We start from the raw sequence: 18,310 nt of genomic DNA, 5'->3' as shown, positions 1-18,310 counted from the left end.
TTGTTACGTATAATTAAGATATCCTAGCATGTCATTTTTTTATTTTAATAGTTTTATAATTCTTATTTTCATCATATAATTAAAATTATTTTAAATTTCAAGAAATTTTTTTATCTTATCAATTCAAACGAATAAACAATAAAAATCTATTTCTATTTTTATTTCTTATATTTTTAAAAGAAAGAAATTAAATTTTTTATAACATACAATACAAGAAAAAAAATCAATTAAAACCAAAAATTTTAATTAAAATTAGTTACTTATAAATAATTGAATAATACAGTGCAGAGTATATGTCAAAAACCTTATTGGGCTTCGTGTCCAACAAAATCAGCATGGTTTCGTTCAAGTACTGGTATACTCGCGAGTGGCCCAGCTAATTATTTCTCTAGTAAGCCCATCCTGTCACAGGTTTAGGTTGGTGGTCAGACCGGAAGTTCTTTTCACTTCACGCGTTAGGCTCTCCTGGGCTGAAACCCGTGGGAGGCCCAAGGTCAAGTTATTATTTTTTTTTTTTGGCAAGACGGCCTGCCATTTTTCGAAAGAATGATACTCTTCTACCTTGCATGCCGAATTTTCTAAAGAGAAGCCTTATGCAATATCTATTTCTCAAAATGTTTTTTCAGATAAAACTAATCAATTCTTTCTTTTTAAGGCAGCAAATAACTACGAACCAATTTATTGTTCAAATAAAACTAATTTTTTTTCTTTGATAATCTTAGAAATGCAAGTTTTATATTGAAGTCATATATTCAAGAGAATAAATTTCTTTAAATACTAATGATGATATTACAAAATCCAAGATACCTAAGAATATGTTTTTTAGTGGTTGAATAATGAGTTTAATCAAGTGTTCATGCAATTAGAAAGTGATGGCTTGATGTAAGGATTCTAGAACCTGTAAAAAGTTTTTTTTGGTGGATTTGAAGACCCTGGAATGTTTAATCCAATATAATTATAGACATAAAATGTAATAAATATGCAAAAGAGTATTAGATTCTAAGAACAAGTTTGTTCATTTTTTTTGGTATGGGAATAAGTATTATGTTAGAAAATGATGAGTATGCGTTGAGAATGAAAATAGTGAACCCCTCGCTTAGATGGTTCAATAGGTATTTATACCTCTTAAATTTTGTTTCCTAGTCTGAACGAGGGGTTGAAAAGTTATTCCACACTAGTAACATTAATGAGAGATAAATATATCTTACACATGTATTAACGAGGAATCAATATTCCTTGTACATGTATTAATGAGATGAAAGTATAGTATATCATTGGAGACTCTTGTACTCCTAAGGGTGTAGATTCAATAGGATCTAGACAAAAGGGTTTGAGTTAGATTAAAAAAAAATCTCAAAGGATTGGGTAAGCTACAATGAAAGGTTCAAGATGCACTAGATAGGACGCCTGATTCCACGGGCCGAGGTGCGTGCCTAGGCTCATGCATCATGCGTGAGCCCACTGGCCTGGGCCCGAACCCATTTCTAGAGACCATTTAGAGCTTGGGTCATTGTTAAAAAGGGCTTTGGATCAACAAAAAGTTGTTTGAAAAATAGTGATGAATTTTGGCCGATAACTAGTAAAAAAAATCAAAATAAAAATGACAAAATCCTAAAACTAAGTATAAAAACTCAAAATAGCATAATATTTTTTAATGAACTCCAAACCCATGAAACTACATCAAGTATAAAGTGACCGCTAATATAGAAAACTTGCAATTATTTTTTTGTAAAAAAGAAATTATACTTTTTTTTTTTAATTTGATTCATTTCATGTTTCTAAAAATATGATGCACCACTTCCGTTTAGTTTGAATCGTTTAAATCAAAATCAAGAGTTAAAACTTTCATCAATGATAAAATATAATTACTGTACCAATTTTAATCAACCATTAACTAGTATAAATAAAAAAAAATTATAGTTGTTGATTTTCAAATCATCGATTTAAAATTTGTTTGGGAACGCGATTGAAACTGCATTCATTTATATTTTAAAAATAATAATTTATGTAATTGTTTTGATGTGTTGATTTCAAAAATAATTTTAAAAAAATAAAAAAATATCATTTTTATATATTTCTATGTAAAAAATATTATTTTGAACAGTAACCACTATTACAATTTGAAATAGACCTGGGAAAGATGATCTATTATTAGGAACTTGACTATAGGAAAAAGAAAATCAAGGAATTCTTGCATGAAATTAAACGAGTCAATTCAAGAAAGCTTATTTTTCCACCCAAAATGCACGAGTCCAAAAAAGTTGTAAGACATCATGGTACAAAGTACAACTACAGCAATATATGTACATAATACTCCATTAAGGTTCTGAGAACTATTACTAATTTACCCAATAGATTCTCGTCACAACCTTTGTGTTTCCAGAAATCAGATGAAAATTTTATCCACGGAACACATGCTCCTCACCTGACTTTTGATCGATATGCCTGATCCAACGGCTAGGACCCCTCTTTGAGCTCTCACTCCCACTATGACTCCCTATATGAGCCATATCCAATCCTTGTCCAACCGGCAAAAACACAGTCTTAACTACACGTGTCCCTCTCGCAAGCGCCCCGTGCCATCTAAACCCGGCAGCAGACTTTTGAAAGGCATTCTTGCATGCCAAGACAGCACCTTTAGGGCTCAACTTAGCTAACCTTAAAAACCTAAGAAAATCCCTCCGTTTACAATCCACCACCAAAAAATCCACGCCAACAAGCCCTGCCATCACCTCTTCCACTTCGCCAACCAGAACCTCCGTCTCCAACATGCCGGCAACATGCATGGTTTTCACGTATTCGGATCTTGACCCTTCATCTGGTACCACACACACATGTCTTCCACACGTGTGATGAGCCGCCACGGCTAGGCCGATGCTCGTCGCTATCGGGCCACCCTTGGACCAGGATTCAACTATTAGCTTTGCGTTCCAACCGGCCGCCATGGCTGAGAGGAGTTCCGCTACACTGGATTCTATAAAATTCTCACACTACAATAAAAGAAAAAAAAAATGTAAAGTAAGAGAGTATAGACATCAAGAATGGAATTGTGCGTTAAGGTCAAGATTTTCTTACTGTTTTGATAGTACAAACATAGGCTTTTAAAGCTGTATCAGGGGTCCAAACCAGCTTCATAATCTCTACTTTTCTCCGAGATAGATCTCCTAGTGATTTCTTGGAGTTTAATCCTCTCTTCTATGTCTGGTGTTGAGAGTTGAGAGAGGGTGTTTGGTAGAGGCGTTTTGGTTTTAAAAGGGTTTGAGAGAGATTTGCCGACTTCTACAAACCGTTGACATTTGATGCTGCACAATGAAAATGCGTGGGCTAGGCTTATGTAGCAGTACTGCTAGAATAATCCAAGGATATAAAATAAAATCATCACTTTTGTAAACGCCTTAAATATTATCAAACTAGCTGGAATGAAAAAATGATAATTATCTTTCATCGTAGTAATTAATTAGGACAGTTGTTGAAACTAGAGGGATCAGAATATTATTTTTCTTGTTGATTAATCAATTAAATGTAGGTATATGCCAAAGGTTTGAAGTCATCCTCCCATCAGGATATATTTAGCAGCCTGTGAGATAAAATTAAGGTGAAAGTTAATTTGATTAATATAATCTATTTATTTTTTTACTCTTCAGCACTGCATCTTCTCCTTTTCCTTATTGTTTTTTTTAATTAACATGGAAGTTCGGGCCAGCTTGCGCACATTTCAACTAATTCCACAGGCCTTGAAATTAACGATTATATAAGCCTTCAGTGACACTGAAGTTTGTGGGACTCGAATTAGTAATTTTTAGAAAGTAAATTCAGAACTTAATAAGTTAAGCTAGACCGCTCATGATTGTATTTTTGGTTTTTATGTTTACAAGTAGTAAGGTAAGGTATTTGTGGATTCCTTTGTGCCATAAAAACTAATAACTTTAATGATTAGATCATCGTGCCTGGTCACACCAAATTAATGATGGTGGCAATCGATGGTTCTTGAACGTGTATTGGCTCCTGTATTTGTCTCGTTGTTATGAACAGGAGCTTGCGACTCAGAAGGAATAATATGGATCGATTAGATAACTACTACAATTCATTTAACTCAAACTGATTAAATTGCTGTCTTCTTTTTGTCATTTTTATTTATCTACTGCTACAATTCATCTTTTAGTTAATAACTTTATCTCCAGTAAGTTAACTAGTAGCTCAACTAACAATAATTAAATGATAATAATATTTCGAATTTATGAGTTTTTTTTTGTAGTTTAGCTCTTAAAAATAACCATTCACTTGTAAATCGTGTTCAGGAATATACCTAAGATATATATATATATATATATATATATATATATATATATATATATATATATAATTCTTAGTTTATTAAGAATCCGAACCAACTAGTTAGTTTCTGATTTGTTAAATCAGAGGCTTACATTGGTTATTTTGGCAATCTACTGCTATAGTCAACTTTAATCTTTGTCACTTTCTTAATTTGTCTCTCTGTCGTCATGTTAATTTCTTTAATGTTTTTCTAGAAAAATACAAGAGTTAATTTACAATATTAATTATCTCTTGATATTCAATGGAGTAAGGGAATAACTCGTTGGCAGAAAGAGGGAAAGCAACTCTCCAATTTCACATCCTTGAACCATTTGAAACCATGAGTAGCAGATCAGTTTTAACTTTTGAATCCGTCGACCAATTCTAAATCACATTTTTCTTTTTATGCTAGCTAGAGAATCAACTTTTCAATTTCTAGCTAGCATTTAATTACCTTTTATATATTTTATGATTTGTTAAAAAAGAGAGAGGCTAAAGGGTATCTGTCTTTCAAAGTTGGTACAACTACACCAAACTACGAAAGAGATAGACAATACAATACTATGATCAAGACGTCCGCGATGGAGCTATCAAAATGATGGCAAAAATCTCCTGCTAGCCATGTCTTCTAGGTCTTAAAATAAAATATATCAACGCCGCAAGTTGCAGTGCTTTTGTCATTGAAGCAACAAAACATTTTGATAAGAAGATGCGACTATAAGATGGTCGCTGTTTAGATTAATGGTTCGTTTCGTTTCAAATTGACAATTTTAATTTGTTTACTGCAACTTGGTTAAGTTGCAATATTACTTTTGTTGGATGTCTTAATTACGATCAACAATCACCTCAAATTTACTGGAGGACCATAAGTTGTGCCAAAGATGAGGCCATATATAGAGCTCTAAGATTAGTTTGTTTGTTTTTTAGGTAATTTTTGTGGTTGTATTTTCAAAATTTTTTTTTAAAAAAAGTATGGTTAGTTGGATTTAGATACATGTTTGGAAAAAATTGTGATTGAGGTTTATGTGTAGCAAAAAACATGTATAAAACATTTGGTAGTTGTGTTTGGAAGTGTAGTTGCGATTGTTTTTCAAAGTGTTTTTTACTTGGAAATGCATCAAAATATATATATTTTTTTAAAAAATTATTTTTGATATCAGTGTATCAAAATAATCTAAAAAAAATCAATTTGAAGTAAAGAAAAAAATTAAAAATTTTAAATTTTTTCAAAAGCGCTTTTGAAACACAAAAACAAACAGAGTTTTATAAAACTTCATTAAAAAAACATGTCAAAACTGCTTCATAAAAACTGCGTTTTAAACTCAATTTTTTAATGAATTTCGCAATATAAATACAATTTGATTTGTTACCAAATACTTTACTGCGTTTGTTGCACCACAAACACAAAAACAGTTGCAAAACAAATGCAACTTAAAGGTATTTAACTGATTTCAAGACTAATTAATATAGTAAGAATGTATTAATCAAATATAATCGCATCAACTTTGAGCCCTCGATTCTAGGTGCTGTGGTCTGAATTTGGAAACATTTTCAGTTATCAAGGAGGGGAAATGCCAACTTTGCAGTCTCGTTGTTTGGACTTCGTCAACGGGTCCGGGTGTAGTCTTCATTGGATTAGTAGTAATCCACATTATTTATCTTAATCTAAACCCAATTGCACTCAAGTCTAATGTAGAAGTTCAATGGAAAGATCAAGAAAATGGAGGCTAATTTAACAATGGGCTAGCATGGAGTGATCATATTATCAAGATGCTCAAAGATTATATAAAATCGAAGTCCTCACATGGCTGCAGCCTCACGACGAGCAACAGATCATGCAGCCGTACATTGTACTGGACAGGATTTGTACGATACTTTAACTAGTTAATGTAAACTACTTGCAATTTGCAACTTCCTATTTAAATAATTAATTGAGAAAGGTCAAATCCCAAACAATAAAACCGACCGACGACATGGTATTAATATCTAATTAGAACTTTGCTAGTCGAAAATTATTGTTTTTATGCTCCGAAGGGACAAGCCTTACATGGACCATGCTGGACTGATAATTAAGTATAGGTATTCTCTAAGACAATGTCTATCTACTAGTAGTAGAAAAATACAATTCAACTTTGAAGTCAAAACGCACCAAGTTATTAAGAAAAGAAAGTCCCAATAGCTGAGATGTATATGCTAATACTTAATAATAAAATAGTGTGTCTAAATGGAGATCTTGCCGAGGCCTGGAAGCATGTTTGGAATTGCCTTTTGCATTGTGGTTGGTTTCGTTTTAAAACTGTGTTTATCCTCATAATATATTATTAGATTTAATAGTTTTATCGATGAAATTTTTTATTAATATTTATATTAACATTTTGTTTATAATTATTTTACAGACAAGATCATGGACAGAAAACGCCTATCAAAAAAACATGTGTTAGTAATTTATGGTTTTCGGTAAGTTCATCATTAATAACTTTACCGATAGCTTTACATACGGAATATACGCTAAAAAAAATACTAGCTTCATTCTGTATGTAATTCTTCCAGTACTATTTAGCATATCCCTGACAAGATAATTATATGTAATTCTGTCGGTGAGTTGCAATAGCATTTGCAATAATTCTTTTCCAATTCTCCGAAATACATCGACGAACTGATTTCATCGGTGAGTTAATGGTAACATTGATATTTGCTGTAATTCTTTTTTTAACTTCCTGAAATATACCGACGAAATAAGTTTTCGGTAACCCCATCATTAATAATTTAAAAATATTTATTTCCACTGATCATGTCATCGTATTGCTTGGTTTTTTTTTATTCCTTCATTTCATACTACGATTCTCTCAGTATATATCGTGAAAATATTTCTGTCGGTGTTTACCGACATATTTAGGGATAGAAAAAATCGGTCAGTAAATATCACTGTAATATACCGACAGAAAAATCATGTTAGTGTTTATATTTGAATTTGTCAATTTTCTTGCATTTAAATATATTAAATTAATATTTTATAATAATTTTAATATATTGGTGTGAAAATTAAATAAATATTATAATATATTTTTAAAAAATATTTAAAAATAAAAATTAGAATACTCCCAGACAAATACTACACAAACTCCCAGGTGAGGAGGCCTAACAAGAGGCACCCAAGTACTCTTGTTAAACGGGGGCGTCTGAAATTTGAGCAACCTAATTAACTTGATAATAATGATTGATGGTCAAATATTGTAATAATTACACCCCTACATTTTTTATTTTTTATTCAATAAAATAATAAAACAAAGAAACACCTCAATTGTTTCAATCGTTAGATCACGTAAATCCACGGTTAAGTAATGATGATCGGGTGAAAAGCTTGAAATTAAATTCTGTATAAAATTATCAGTGCAGTATTTCTCTGGCATTGAAGAGGTCCACTGATCCAATTTGTTGAATGAGGACTTGTAGTGGGTACAATACATGATCATTAAATAAATACCATCTTCGTAAGCACCAACGTCATGTTTGATATATAGACGGTTCTGAGAGATAGTTTATAGGCTGATTTTAATCTATTGTGCCTAATAAATCTATGTGCTGCATCAACTGATTTTAAAGGTAACATTTTCCTATTATATATATATATATATAAAATACCGAGCTTACTTTATCATGCCAACTTGTCTGAAAGAGATATAAATCGGACAATATCCCTTTAAGGAAGATCACCTAAATTTAAAAAAATTAAAAAGAGGTAAGAAACTAAATTCATGACATCAAGTGAGAGAGATAACCTCGAGCACGTTTTAAAAAAACACATAAATTTGGTAAGATTTTTCTCCTTCGTATTTAATTACGATACTCAAGTTGTAGATGAGCCAAGATGCTTTGAGTTCTTTGCTGTGAGATATTTTCAAGTCCACTTGAAACGCCGATCATTGCATTGGCTTCTTCATTTGTATAAGAGATAAGTGGGATTGATATGATCGGTTTTGAAAGCGTAGGAGCTCCTTTTAGTGGTATAATATTGATTTTTTTTTTTTTTTACTTTGATAAGTGTAACTTAACTGGTTAGGTCATAGGTTTACTCCCTAAAGATCACTTGTTTGAATCTCACAAATCTCAGAGCCACTGGAGGCTTACATGATCTTTATCTTCAGAGCCCGTAAGATTAGTCGAGATGCGCACAAGCTGACCCGAACACTCACATTAATTAAAAAAATATTAATTTTCATATATATATATATATATATATATATATATATATATATATATATATCAAGTACAATTCATAATGATATTTTTTTAATTATTATTAGGGATAGTATATTATAAAAATATTTTTTGTAATTATTCATTTTTTATTTTCATTCTTTTGAAAATGATATTTTATATTATTTCAAATTGAATAAAATAATTAAATTATGATAATTTACAAAAAAATCAAACATCAGACAATATTCTCTCTTGTTCTAATAATAATAATAGAACCCAAATCAAAATCGAAATCAAGTTAATTCTTTTAATCAATTTCCTCTTTTCTGGTGATGTACATTGTTGATTCAAACATGGTTTGTCTTGTCTCATATCTGCTAGAATCTCTCCTTCTTGTATAATTTCAAGTGTTTTGGGTATGATTTTGTTTGATTTCAGTTTATGAATCCAGCGTTCTTCAATTTAGATATTACTTTCTTCCAAGAACCAAAGCAACTTTTCTTTTTGAAATTCCATAAAACAAAGAAAAAAAGATTTTCACCAATTTCTTCATCAATCCCTCACTTCACTCTCGGCTTCATGAAAAACCTAAAATCCCTCTCCTCACTTTCCATACAAAATATTCCCAAATTAAAGAAATCAACTTTATCTAGAAAAGAGAGATGGTTTATCAAGAACACATGATTTCTAACCACCAAACCCTAACAACGTCTGGGTTTATCAAGAACACATTTCTAACCACCAAGTGTCTCCTTTAAAATCTACTAGGTTGTTGATGATATGCTTTTTAAACGGATACGTATCATTCTTATTATTATGGGATTTACTTTTACATAAAGAAATAAAAATCAAAACTTGAGTTTGTACGTGTTTTATATTTTCTTTCAATCATGTATCTTTATTTTTATTTTTTCTACTCAAGTGTTTATAAATTTATTTATTTTAATTAAGTGTCTTCTTTAAAATCTATGAGCGACAGTCCTTTAAGCAGATACGTATCATGAGATTCACTTTTCATAAAGAAAGAAAAATATCAAAATTTGAAAATAAAACCAATAAAAAAAGAAAAAATAGACAAAGAATATTTTAAATCTTGTTTTCAATTGGAGATTTCTAGCCCCCTTCTGTTTTACGGGGTCTAAGAAATACCAAAACTCCAAACCAAAAATTAACAATAAATAGGAGAGAGTAGTAACGTGTTCTTTGGGGGGGAAAATTATTGTTACTATTGGGTTATAGTTCTTTAAGGTTTCTACATAACCATGGAGAATTTTCCTCCTATATACACAATTTACATCTTCATTATTTAATTGTTCCTTTCCTTTTATTTTAAGATTTTGATTTTGATTTCATGGTTTTTTCTCAATTTATGAATGGTGGTTTTATTTAATGGGCACATCATGGATAATTTAATAAATTTGAGTAGAGACACTTAATTGAAAAGACATGGAAGTATAAATATTTAAATAGAAATAATAAAAAAAGAGACACTCAATTGAAGAAAAGATGAAAATACATATTACATACACTCAAACAAAAGAAATAAAGTAAAGAGACTAAATTGGATGATTCATGCAAATACAGGCACTAAATGTATCATTAATTTACCAAATATGTGGGTGCTTATTAAAGTAAAAAGCAAGGACTATTTCTCGTCAATTCAATAATACGGCCATGGAACTTGAGGGGTAGCTTAACTATTTAGATTTTGAATTTGCTCTTTAATAGTTATGAGTTTAGGTCTTCTTAATATCACTAGAGATTTATATGGTCGTTAATTTCAGAGCTTGTTGGATTAGTCAAGATATGCGTAAACTAGCCTGAACAATCATATTAATAATAATAAAAAATTATATGGCCATGATCGAAATACATTAGGTATGATTCTAGGTAATGTTTAGTATGGTTTTTGTAATTTTTTTTAATTTTAACTTAAATAAAAATTATCAAATAAAAAATCTTAATCATAGGCGAATCACTTGTCGTGATATTCCAATCCTACGGTGAAATTCCATGCAAGAGCTAACAAGACTATCAAGGTATAAAGAAATGGTTTCTAATAAAAAAAACACGAGGAAAGCTTCTTTAATATTGCATCATCAAGCAAAAACAAAAGGATTGGATTTGATTTAATTTAAAATATTTTCATTTATTAAATGCAACATTATTTTTGGATGTAACTTTTCCTTTAAAAAAATAATCCAAATTTGAAGCTAATCGGTGAAAAATCAACAACCATGTCATTGAAAACAAAAGGATTCAAAATATTTTTTCAATTAAATACTTGATTGGAACCCTCAAAAGATCATGTATCAAAACGAAAATACGAGAGAGGTTGAAAAGACGGTGTATCAAAGTGTAATTTATCCAATGAAAAATCATCTGCTTAGCACGGGATATGAGGTCCCATAGATTTTCTGCAGTTTCAGCTCTCAAAGATTGAATTGCAGATTGAGGAATACTTCAATTTAATGCTTCTTTCAGGAAATTTAAACCAGCAACCATGGAATTCGGCAATCCCAACTTTAGTTCTCCTCAAGAAATGCAAGAGATTAAGCGACATAAATCAAATCCATGCAAGACTGCTAACAACTGGGTTTATCAAGAACACATTTCTAACCACCAAAATCATACTTTCATTCTCCACTTCACTGCACGCACCTCTCATTGAATTCGCTCGCTTCATTTTCTTTAGACATCACGCTTTTGAATTCGATGAAAAAGAAGAAGAAGAAGAGAAAGACCCTTTTCTTTGGAATGCTATAATCAAAACATACTCTCATGGGCATGACCCGAAAGAGGCTATGTGGCTTGTTTCTTTAATGCTTGAGAACGGGGCTTTTGCTGATAAGTTCACGTTGTCTCTGGTTTTGAAAGCGTGCTCTCGAGTGGGTCTGGTTAAGGAAGGAATGCAGATTCATGGGCTTTTGAAGAAATTGGAATTTGGCTCTGATTTGTTTTTGCAAAATTGTTTGATTTCTTTCTATGTAAAATGCGGGTGTCTTGTACGTGCCAGCCAAGTGTTTGATAGAATGCCAAAAAGGGACTCAGTTTCGTACAATTCGATGATTGATGGATATGTTAAAGGTGGGAGAATTGACTTGGCACGTGTGGTGTTTGATTGTATTCCATTGGAGGAAAGGAACTTGATTTCTTGGAATTCGTTGATACGTGGATATGCGCAATCTGAAGATGGAATTTTGGTTGCTTGGCAGCTGTTTGCGAAAATGCCTGAGAGGGATTTGATTTCCTGGAATTCGATGATTGATGGTTGTGTGAAATGTGGGAGGATGGAAGATGCTCAGGGTTTGTTTGATAGGATGCCTAACCGGGATATTGTTAGTTGGGCTAATATGATTGATGGGTATGCCAAGAACGGAAGGGTTGATATTGCTAGATCTTTGTTTGATGAAATGCCCGAAAGAGATGTCGTCGCATACAATGCCATGATGGGTGGTTATGTACAAAATGGATATTGTATGGAAGCTTTGGGTATCTTTTATGGTATGCAAAGTGATGGTAATTTTTTGCTTGATAATGCTACACTGTTGATTGCTCTTTCAGCAATTGCTCAATTAGGACATATTGACAAAGGGGTAGCAATACATCGCTTTATAGAGGAAATTGGGTTTTCTTTGGATGGGAGACTTGGCGTTGCCCTCATTGACATGTATTCCAAGTGTGGCAGTATAGAGAACGCCATGATGGTATTTGAAAACATAAAAGAAAAAAGTGTTGATCACTGGAATGCTATTATTGGAGGGTTGGCCATTCATGGCCTGGGTGAATTGGCTTTTGATTTTCTAATGGAGATGGAGAGGATGCGAGTTGAACCAGATGATATAACGTTCATCGGATTGTTAAATGCTTGTGGGCATGCTGGCTTGGTGAAAGAAGGTATGATGTGTTTTGAGCTTATGAGAAGAGTTCACAAGGTGGAGCCAAAACTGCAACACTATGGATGCATGGTTGACATTCTTGGCCGAGCAGGGCACATAGAAGAAGCCAAAAATTTTGTAGAGGAAATGCCTTTTGAGCCGAATGATGTGATTTGGAGGAGTTTGCTTAGTGCTTGTAAAACGCATGAAAGCTTTAATGTCGGACAGCCTGTAGCTGAGAATCTAATGAGGCTAGATTCTCCAAGCCCAAGTTCTTATGTGCTTGCATCAAATATGTATGCTGGTCTTGGTAAATGGAACGATGTCCGCAAGGTTAGGGCAATGATGAAGCAAAAAAACCTGAAGAAAATTCCTGGCTGCAGTTGGATTGAACTAGAGGGACATGTTTATGCATTTTTTGTGCAAGATAAATCCCATCCTCAATTTTCAGGGATCTATTCCATATTGGATAGTCTTTCAATGACCGATTCAGAGCATAGCTATTGTAAAAATGTCAAAATGTAACTCTGCTGTACACTAGTTTGATCACCAAACATGTTTATGTTCTTGTGCATACCTTGGACAAATTCTGCCTGGCTAGCTCCCTAAACCGCAATATTTATTTTACGATCGTGCATTTATTCAAATCATGTTTCATAATGGTCGGACTTCTGTAACTATACTTTGCTAGTCCTTGCGATGAAGCAGCTCAAATTTTTCTTCGAGTTTAAGAAAATGAACCTCCAAGTTCATGTTGTTTTTACATCCTTGGGCGGAAGCACAAGTTGCATTCGCAGTATACTCGCTTAATGAGTAGAGTGTTTTTGAAGATCCATGACCCCCTAACTAAACAAACAAAGCCGATTCAAGTTGTTTCGACTCTTTGAAGCTCGATTTCTCACACGACAAACCTAGAAACCTCGAACCAGGCAATTGACTAATTAAGGATTCAAACCTTGCCCTAAAGCAAAGCGTACTTGGTCGTTTTGATCAAGCTTAACTGTGCTTCAAGAGCAAAAACGTGGTGTATTGTGTGGTCCCTGGCTTGGTGATTGATGGGTACAAGTTTTTGCACACACTTCAAAATCACAGCTGTGGCCCTTGATAAACAAGGAGGACAAGTAATGGGAAAAAAAAAGTTGATCAAATAAGAATCACAGGGACCATAGTTCAGGTGTCTGTTTTCGTTCGTGTCAGAAACAGTACAACCCGCGTTCCCAAAAATGAAAAGCAGAAAAGCATCCATTTGTGGGTGGAGGACTAGCCAGAGCCAGAGCAGCCAATATATTTCCTACTATTTAAACGGCACTGTAACCATGGGAAAGGATTAAGAAAACATAAAGGACAAAAATGAAGAGGACAAGAAATACTCACAGGTAGCCATGGCAAAAAGCAATAAAACCAAGCGTTCTGTTTCGAGAACCTTTTTTATGGTCACGTCAGATCCAGTTAAAAGTAGACTAAAGTCTATCCAATTCTATCATGACCCTTTGTTATTATGAGATACTGAAAATCTGTAGTACAAATACATGAATTCAATTCAAATACACCATTTTGGTTAACATTGTTGTCTCCTCTTCCTACTTTTAAGCACCATTTTGTCCATTTATTGGTGGGCCATTTCTGATTCTGCAATATTTTCCGTGGAATCACATGTTGGGTTCCGGAACAAGCTGGAAAGTGAGTCTTTTGAGAGCTGCAACTGTTGCATTTTGTAGAAAGCGATAGCACCTTGCAGACGGTGAAGTGGATAGGCAAGGTCATTTATTTCTTGTGCCAGTGGAGATTGGTTGCTGGAATGGAGGAAGAGAACCCCAAGAACTTGAGGGCAAATAAGAATACATATAAGGGTTTCGCGTGCACTAAACATTGAGTAACGTAAACCTGCAAAACCTTCGAATGCAACTAAAATAAAACTAGTCTTGCTTATTGAGAAAACAGATACTGACTTCTTACATGACTAAATTCATTTCATACAACTCACTAGGATATTACAATCGGCTCATTGGCCACAGAGTTACACGACGTTCACAAGATCTCGTGTCCTCAAGAGAGGGCAGTGCTGTTAGATATTAGTAAAGGAGGTTCAACATCAGGTAGTGGTTAGTGGCGGATCTAGAACTTCCCTATTGTTTGGAAATTGAGGCAAAAAGACCATAATTTCAAATAAGCTAATCAGCGACCATAGATTCACCAAGTTCTTGCATCACAGTTTCCATGGTTGGCCTGTGATTAGGAGATTCATTAGTGCAACAAAGAGCTATTCTTCCAAGCTTGGCTGCCTCTGATTCTGAGAAGTTTCCTTCGAGTTTTGCATCAATAAAATCTTCAAACTTGCATGCTTCAGCTGCATGGTGAGTCAATTGGGTGATGTTCCGTTTTCCACTGAGGATTTGAAGTACAATAATGCCAAACGCATAAACATCACTCTTTTCAGTGAAACGACCAGTGGTTGTGTATTCAGGAGCCAAATATCCCATGGCAGCACTGGCTTTGAGCATGGAAAAGACTAAGTCGTCTGCAAGGAGTTTGTGCAGCCCTGAATCCGAGAGCATGGGATTATACCATCTATCGATGAACACTTTCTCAGCTGATATATTTTGATGAACTAGAGCATGTTTATTTCCTTTACTTACATGTAAGTGTGCAATACCTGGATAGGAAGGAACAAAGTTTCAGTATAGGCCCAGAGGTGTTAGCATTATGTGCTCACTGCTGCACAGGTGTTATGCAACTTCACGCACATATCATTTGCAATGGCCACTAAAACAATCGTTAAATGGATCAAGAAGATAATAAAATAAAACTAGTGCGACTTCAACAAACGCATTTGTCTCAATAAGATTTGCAATCTATCTTTAATAGATCACAAACTATAAAATCTATGTCAATTATATGGTTAGTTCCAAAGTCCAAACCCACCAAAAACCCTCATACGCCATAACATATTTGGAAAGGCACTAGTAATAACCATTTCCAAAACTTTAGCAGGAACAAGTCAAGCTAACATCGAGATAAAATGAAGGAAACAGGAAAAAAGAAAAACAGCTACTGAAACTTCTACGAGCAAGAAGATACACTGACCTTTAGCAATGCCGTTTATGATTGAAATTCTTGTCGACCATTCAAGAACCTTCCCACTGCCATCCTTTACATCAAGATACTGCACCAGGTTTCCATTTGGGACAAAATCATAGATGAGGAAACACTCCCCTCTTCCCTTTGAGCAGCAAAAACCTCTCAATCTCACCAGATTTTCATGTTTCAATGAGGTCAATATCTTCAACCCCTTCAAAAAATCAGCTTCATCAGACTTGCAACTTGTTTTGGTGATGCACTTTATAGCAACAACTGACCCATCTCTCAGGATGCCTTTGTAGATAGCTGAGAAATTACTCTTCCCCAACAAATTCATCTCCGAGAAGCACTGAGTTGCACGCTCTACCTCTTCTAAATTAAACATGAAGCTCTCAAGAACTTCTTGAGAAAACCCACTTTTGCTTCGACCAATGGCCAAGGGATCCCAACCATTGGGATATTCTAGGCTAATAAGTGGGGAGGCACTCCTCCTGGAAACCTCCTTGGCCTGGTCAGTGCTAAGCCGCCCATCGAAAGTATCTAAGGCACTTCCAATTTTCTGTTTACGGCGACGGTGCCAAGAGAACATCAGAAGCCCAGTGACAGACATAGCAATGAAAACTCCGATCACCCCGAATATGATACCATATCTTGGGGTCTTGGACAGATTTGAACAGTCACTTTTGCTGCAATAAGAAGGGTTTGCAGACTCTGGGATGTCCTTTTCCGTGGCAACACGAGGTTCGGAAGGTTCAGGTCTATTAGGATCAGAAGTCGCACATGTTTCAAGGTTAGAAAACCCAACTCCACACAAGTCAGGGTTGTTGCCATATTGAAATCCAGTAGTCAGCCTCTTCAAAGCTTCATTATCAGCCACAAAAACAGAGAATAAGAAGAGAGAAGAAAAGGAAAAAACAAGTCAAATCAGAAGTTAGTTCCACCTTCACTTTCCTTTGACATCAACAAACAAGTAATAGAAAGCACACACTAGGATATGCTATAGCTGGAGAAACCATGTTACCTGGAGGTATATTCCCGGAGAGACTATTGTTACGAATGTCTAGAGAGTGCAGCAGAGGAGCTTTAGCTAATTTTACAGGTATGGGACCAAAAAGGCCATTAAAGCTCAAATCCAACCTTGACAACAACTCCAAATCCCCCAGGCTGGCAGGTATTGCACCGGTTAGTTGATTATATTGCAGAGCAAGGACACTGAGCTTCTCCAGGGATCCCAATTGTGTTGGAATACTCCCAGTCAACTTATTGTAGCAAAGCTGCAAAACTGTACACAAAGCGAGCCAGATTGATATTCAATTGCGAAAGATCCCCCATTTAGTAGCAGTGGCCTACTTGAAATTCCACAAATCAAGAAACATACTTGAAGTTTTTCTACAAGCTATAACTGTAATGCAGGAGATGACAATTTGTTGGAACAAAGATCCCAGGTTCAGCATGCATTGTTTTAAAGCACTGACCCCACCATAAGCTAGAAGAATTAATCTTTATAAAGGAAACGAGCAATGATTCCCCAATGGAAGCAAGTTGATTATTTCAGAGAGAAAGAGCAGTCAAGATGTTAGCTTTCGAGGAAGTAAATTAAATCTTTGAGATAAAAAAAATAATAAAAAAATAACCCAGAAACACTTAAATAATGAAAAAGGGAGATGGAGAACCATAAATTATACTACAGGATTGAAACTTTCCAGACTACAGAGATTCGCAATATATTTCCATATTTTTTAAAATATAATAACAGGTTAAGCATGCATCATCAAGAACAAAAATCGAATTTTTCAAACAAAACTGAACAATCTACAAATAAATATTGCAATATTTTTTTTAAAAAAAAAAATACTTAACTATCTTTAGCTTACCTTGAAGATTAGACATGTTACCAACATGGGGTGGAATTTCTCCAGACAGATTATTAACATTAAGATACAAATCACTGAGTTCACTCAACTCAGCAATCTCTTTTGGTATCACTCCATTCAATGCATTAAAATGCAAGTACAAACCAGTCAAACTCTTTAGCCCGCCTAAAGCTGCTGGTATTTGGCCTAGAAGACCCTTTCCCTGAAGGGAAATGTTAGCCACATGGCCTAGTTCATTGCACGCCACACCTTCAAAAGAACCACTACATGGGTCTTTGTTGGTTTCCCATGATGTCAATAACCTGTTTTGAGGGTCTAAAGAAGCCTTGATTTCCATTAGGAGTTCGAGTTCCGTTGGCGAGGAGAGGGTTTGAGAGAGCGTGAAAGAGAGAAGGAGGAGATAGAGGAGGGAATGCATGTTTGGTTTGTGAGAAAGTGAGGGCAAATGTGGGGGGGTTTTGAAGTGAAGTGTGAAGTGAAGTGAAAAGGGCAGCGGAGAAGGAAAGGGAAAGGGGAAGGGTTAGGTAGTTGCTAGTTAAGTGACAAAAGGTACAGCAAATCCTTCACTCCTTTTAGTGAAATCTTTTTGAAGGTAACTTGATTTCTGGGAAAATATATTTTGGTATTTGTAGTTGCAAAAACTTTCCAATATGGTTTTCGAAATTCTAATATAACCCTCTCCTTGGAATGCCTAACAAACAATTAACAATATACTGTTGCCTTTTTAGCTTACAATTTAACTCTTTTTTTGTCTTATTTTTCTTCCAAAATCCTCTGTGTGTGTGCGCTCCTCCACAGTAACCTTTGCATTGTGTCAAGGAAAAAGGAAGATGGAGGGGAGGGAGAGTGGAGGAAAGAAAATTTAAAAAGAAAGCCATCAGGAGAAACAAAAGGAGAAAATTCACCATATGCGAAGGACATTTGTTTTAAAAAATAATCTCGTGGCTAGCTTTGTAAAATTTGGTC

The 18,310-nt window shown here is 34.3% G+C and overlaps 3 protein-coding genes across 4 annotated transcripts; 1 reads left to right on the top strand and 2 right to left on the bottom strand.

Annotated features, from left to right (window-relative positions):
- Positions 1-2,214: 2,214 nt before the first annotated feature.
- On the bottom strand, positions 2,215-3,316 carry LOC7464856 (uncharacterized). Its single transcript, XM_002320023.3, has 2 exons — positions 3,076-3,316; positions 2,215-2,990 (listed from the first exon to the last, which is right to left on the bottom strand). Exons 1-2 carry the CDS (start codon positions 3,133-3,135, stop codon positions 2,400-2,402), a joined length of 651 nt encoding a protein of 216 aa, XP_002320059.1. The 5' UTR covers positions 3,136-3,316; the 3' UTR covers positions 2,215-2,399.
- Positions 3,317-10,806: 7,490 nt separating this feature from the next.
- On the top strand, positions 10,807-12,966 carry LOC7488898 (pentatricopeptide repeat-containing protein At2g45350, chloroplastic). Its single transcript, XM_002320683.4, has one exon. The coding sequence runs from the start codon at positions 10,986-10,988 to the stop codon at positions 12,915-12,917; it is 1,932 nt and encodes a 643-aa protein (XP_002320719.3). The 5' UTR covers positions 10,807-10,985; the 3' UTR covers positions 12,918-12,966.
- Positions 12,967-14,292: 1,326 nt separating this feature from the next.
- On the bottom strand, positions 14,293-17,871 carry LOC7484258 (LRR receptor-like serine/threonine-protein kinase SIK1). Of its 2 annotated transcripts, none has more exons than XM_002320022.4 (4): positions 17,345-17,871; positions 16,492-16,752; positions 15,477-16,331; positions 14,293-15,045 (listed from the first exon to the last, which is right to left on the bottom strand). In XM_002320022.4, the coding sequence occupies exons 1-4, from the start codon at positions 17,760-17,762 to the stop codon at positions 14,564-14,566; spliced, it is 2,016 nt and encodes a 671-aa protein (XP_002320058.4). In that variant the 5' UTR covers positions 17,763-17,871; the 3' UTR covers positions 14,293-14,563. The 2 variants fall into 2 exon arrangements, with proteins under 2 accessions (XP_002320058.4, XP_024440039.2); XM_024584271.2 differs by lacking the exon at positions 17,345-17,871 and adding an exon at positions 16,849-17,313.
- Positions 17,872-18,310: the final 439 nt, after the last annotated feature.

The sequence above is a fragment of the Populus trichocarpa genome, chromosome 14, assembly GCF_000002775.5.
Source record: "Populus trichocarpa isolate Nisqually-1 chromosome 14, P.trichocarpa_v4.1, whole genome shotgun sequence".
NCBI classification, from domain to species: domain Eukaryota; kingdom Viridiplantae; phylum Streptophyta; class Magnoliopsida; order Malpighiales; family Salicaceae; genus Populus; species Populus trichocarpa.
This window is presented reverse-complemented; position numbering and strand designations above follow the sequence as displayed.

What these genes read in the sequence shown, in the direction of transcription:
- LOC7464856 (XM_002320023.3), bottom strand. Translation starts at nt 3,135, where the DNA reads ATGAAGCTGGTTTGGACCCCTGATACAGCTTTAAAAGCCTATGTTTGT. An exon ending in ATGTTTGTACTATCAAAACA is followed by an intron (nt 2,991 to 3,075) that starts GTAAGAAAATCT and finishes CTTTTATTGTAG; the next exon opens with TGTGAGAATTTTATAGAATC.
- LOC7488898 (XM_002320683.4), top strand. Translation starts at nt 10,986, where the DNA reads ATGCTTCTTTCAGGAAATTTAAACCAGCAACCATGGAATTCGGCAATC.
- LOC7484258 (XM_002320022.4), bottom strand. Translation starts at nt 17,762, where the DNA reads ATGCATTCCCTCCTCTATCTCCTCCTTCTCTCTTTCACGCTCTCTCAA. An exon ending in TAACATGTCTAATCTTCAAG is followed by an intron (nt 16,753 to 17,344) that starts GTAAGCTAAAGA and finishes CTTTGTGTACAG; the next exon opens with TTTTGCAGCTTTGCTACAAT. An exon ending in CATAAACGGCATTGCTAAAG is followed by an intron (nt 15,046 to 15,476) that starts GTCAGTGTATCT and finishes CTTCCTATCCAG; the next exon opens with GTATTGCACACTTACATGTA.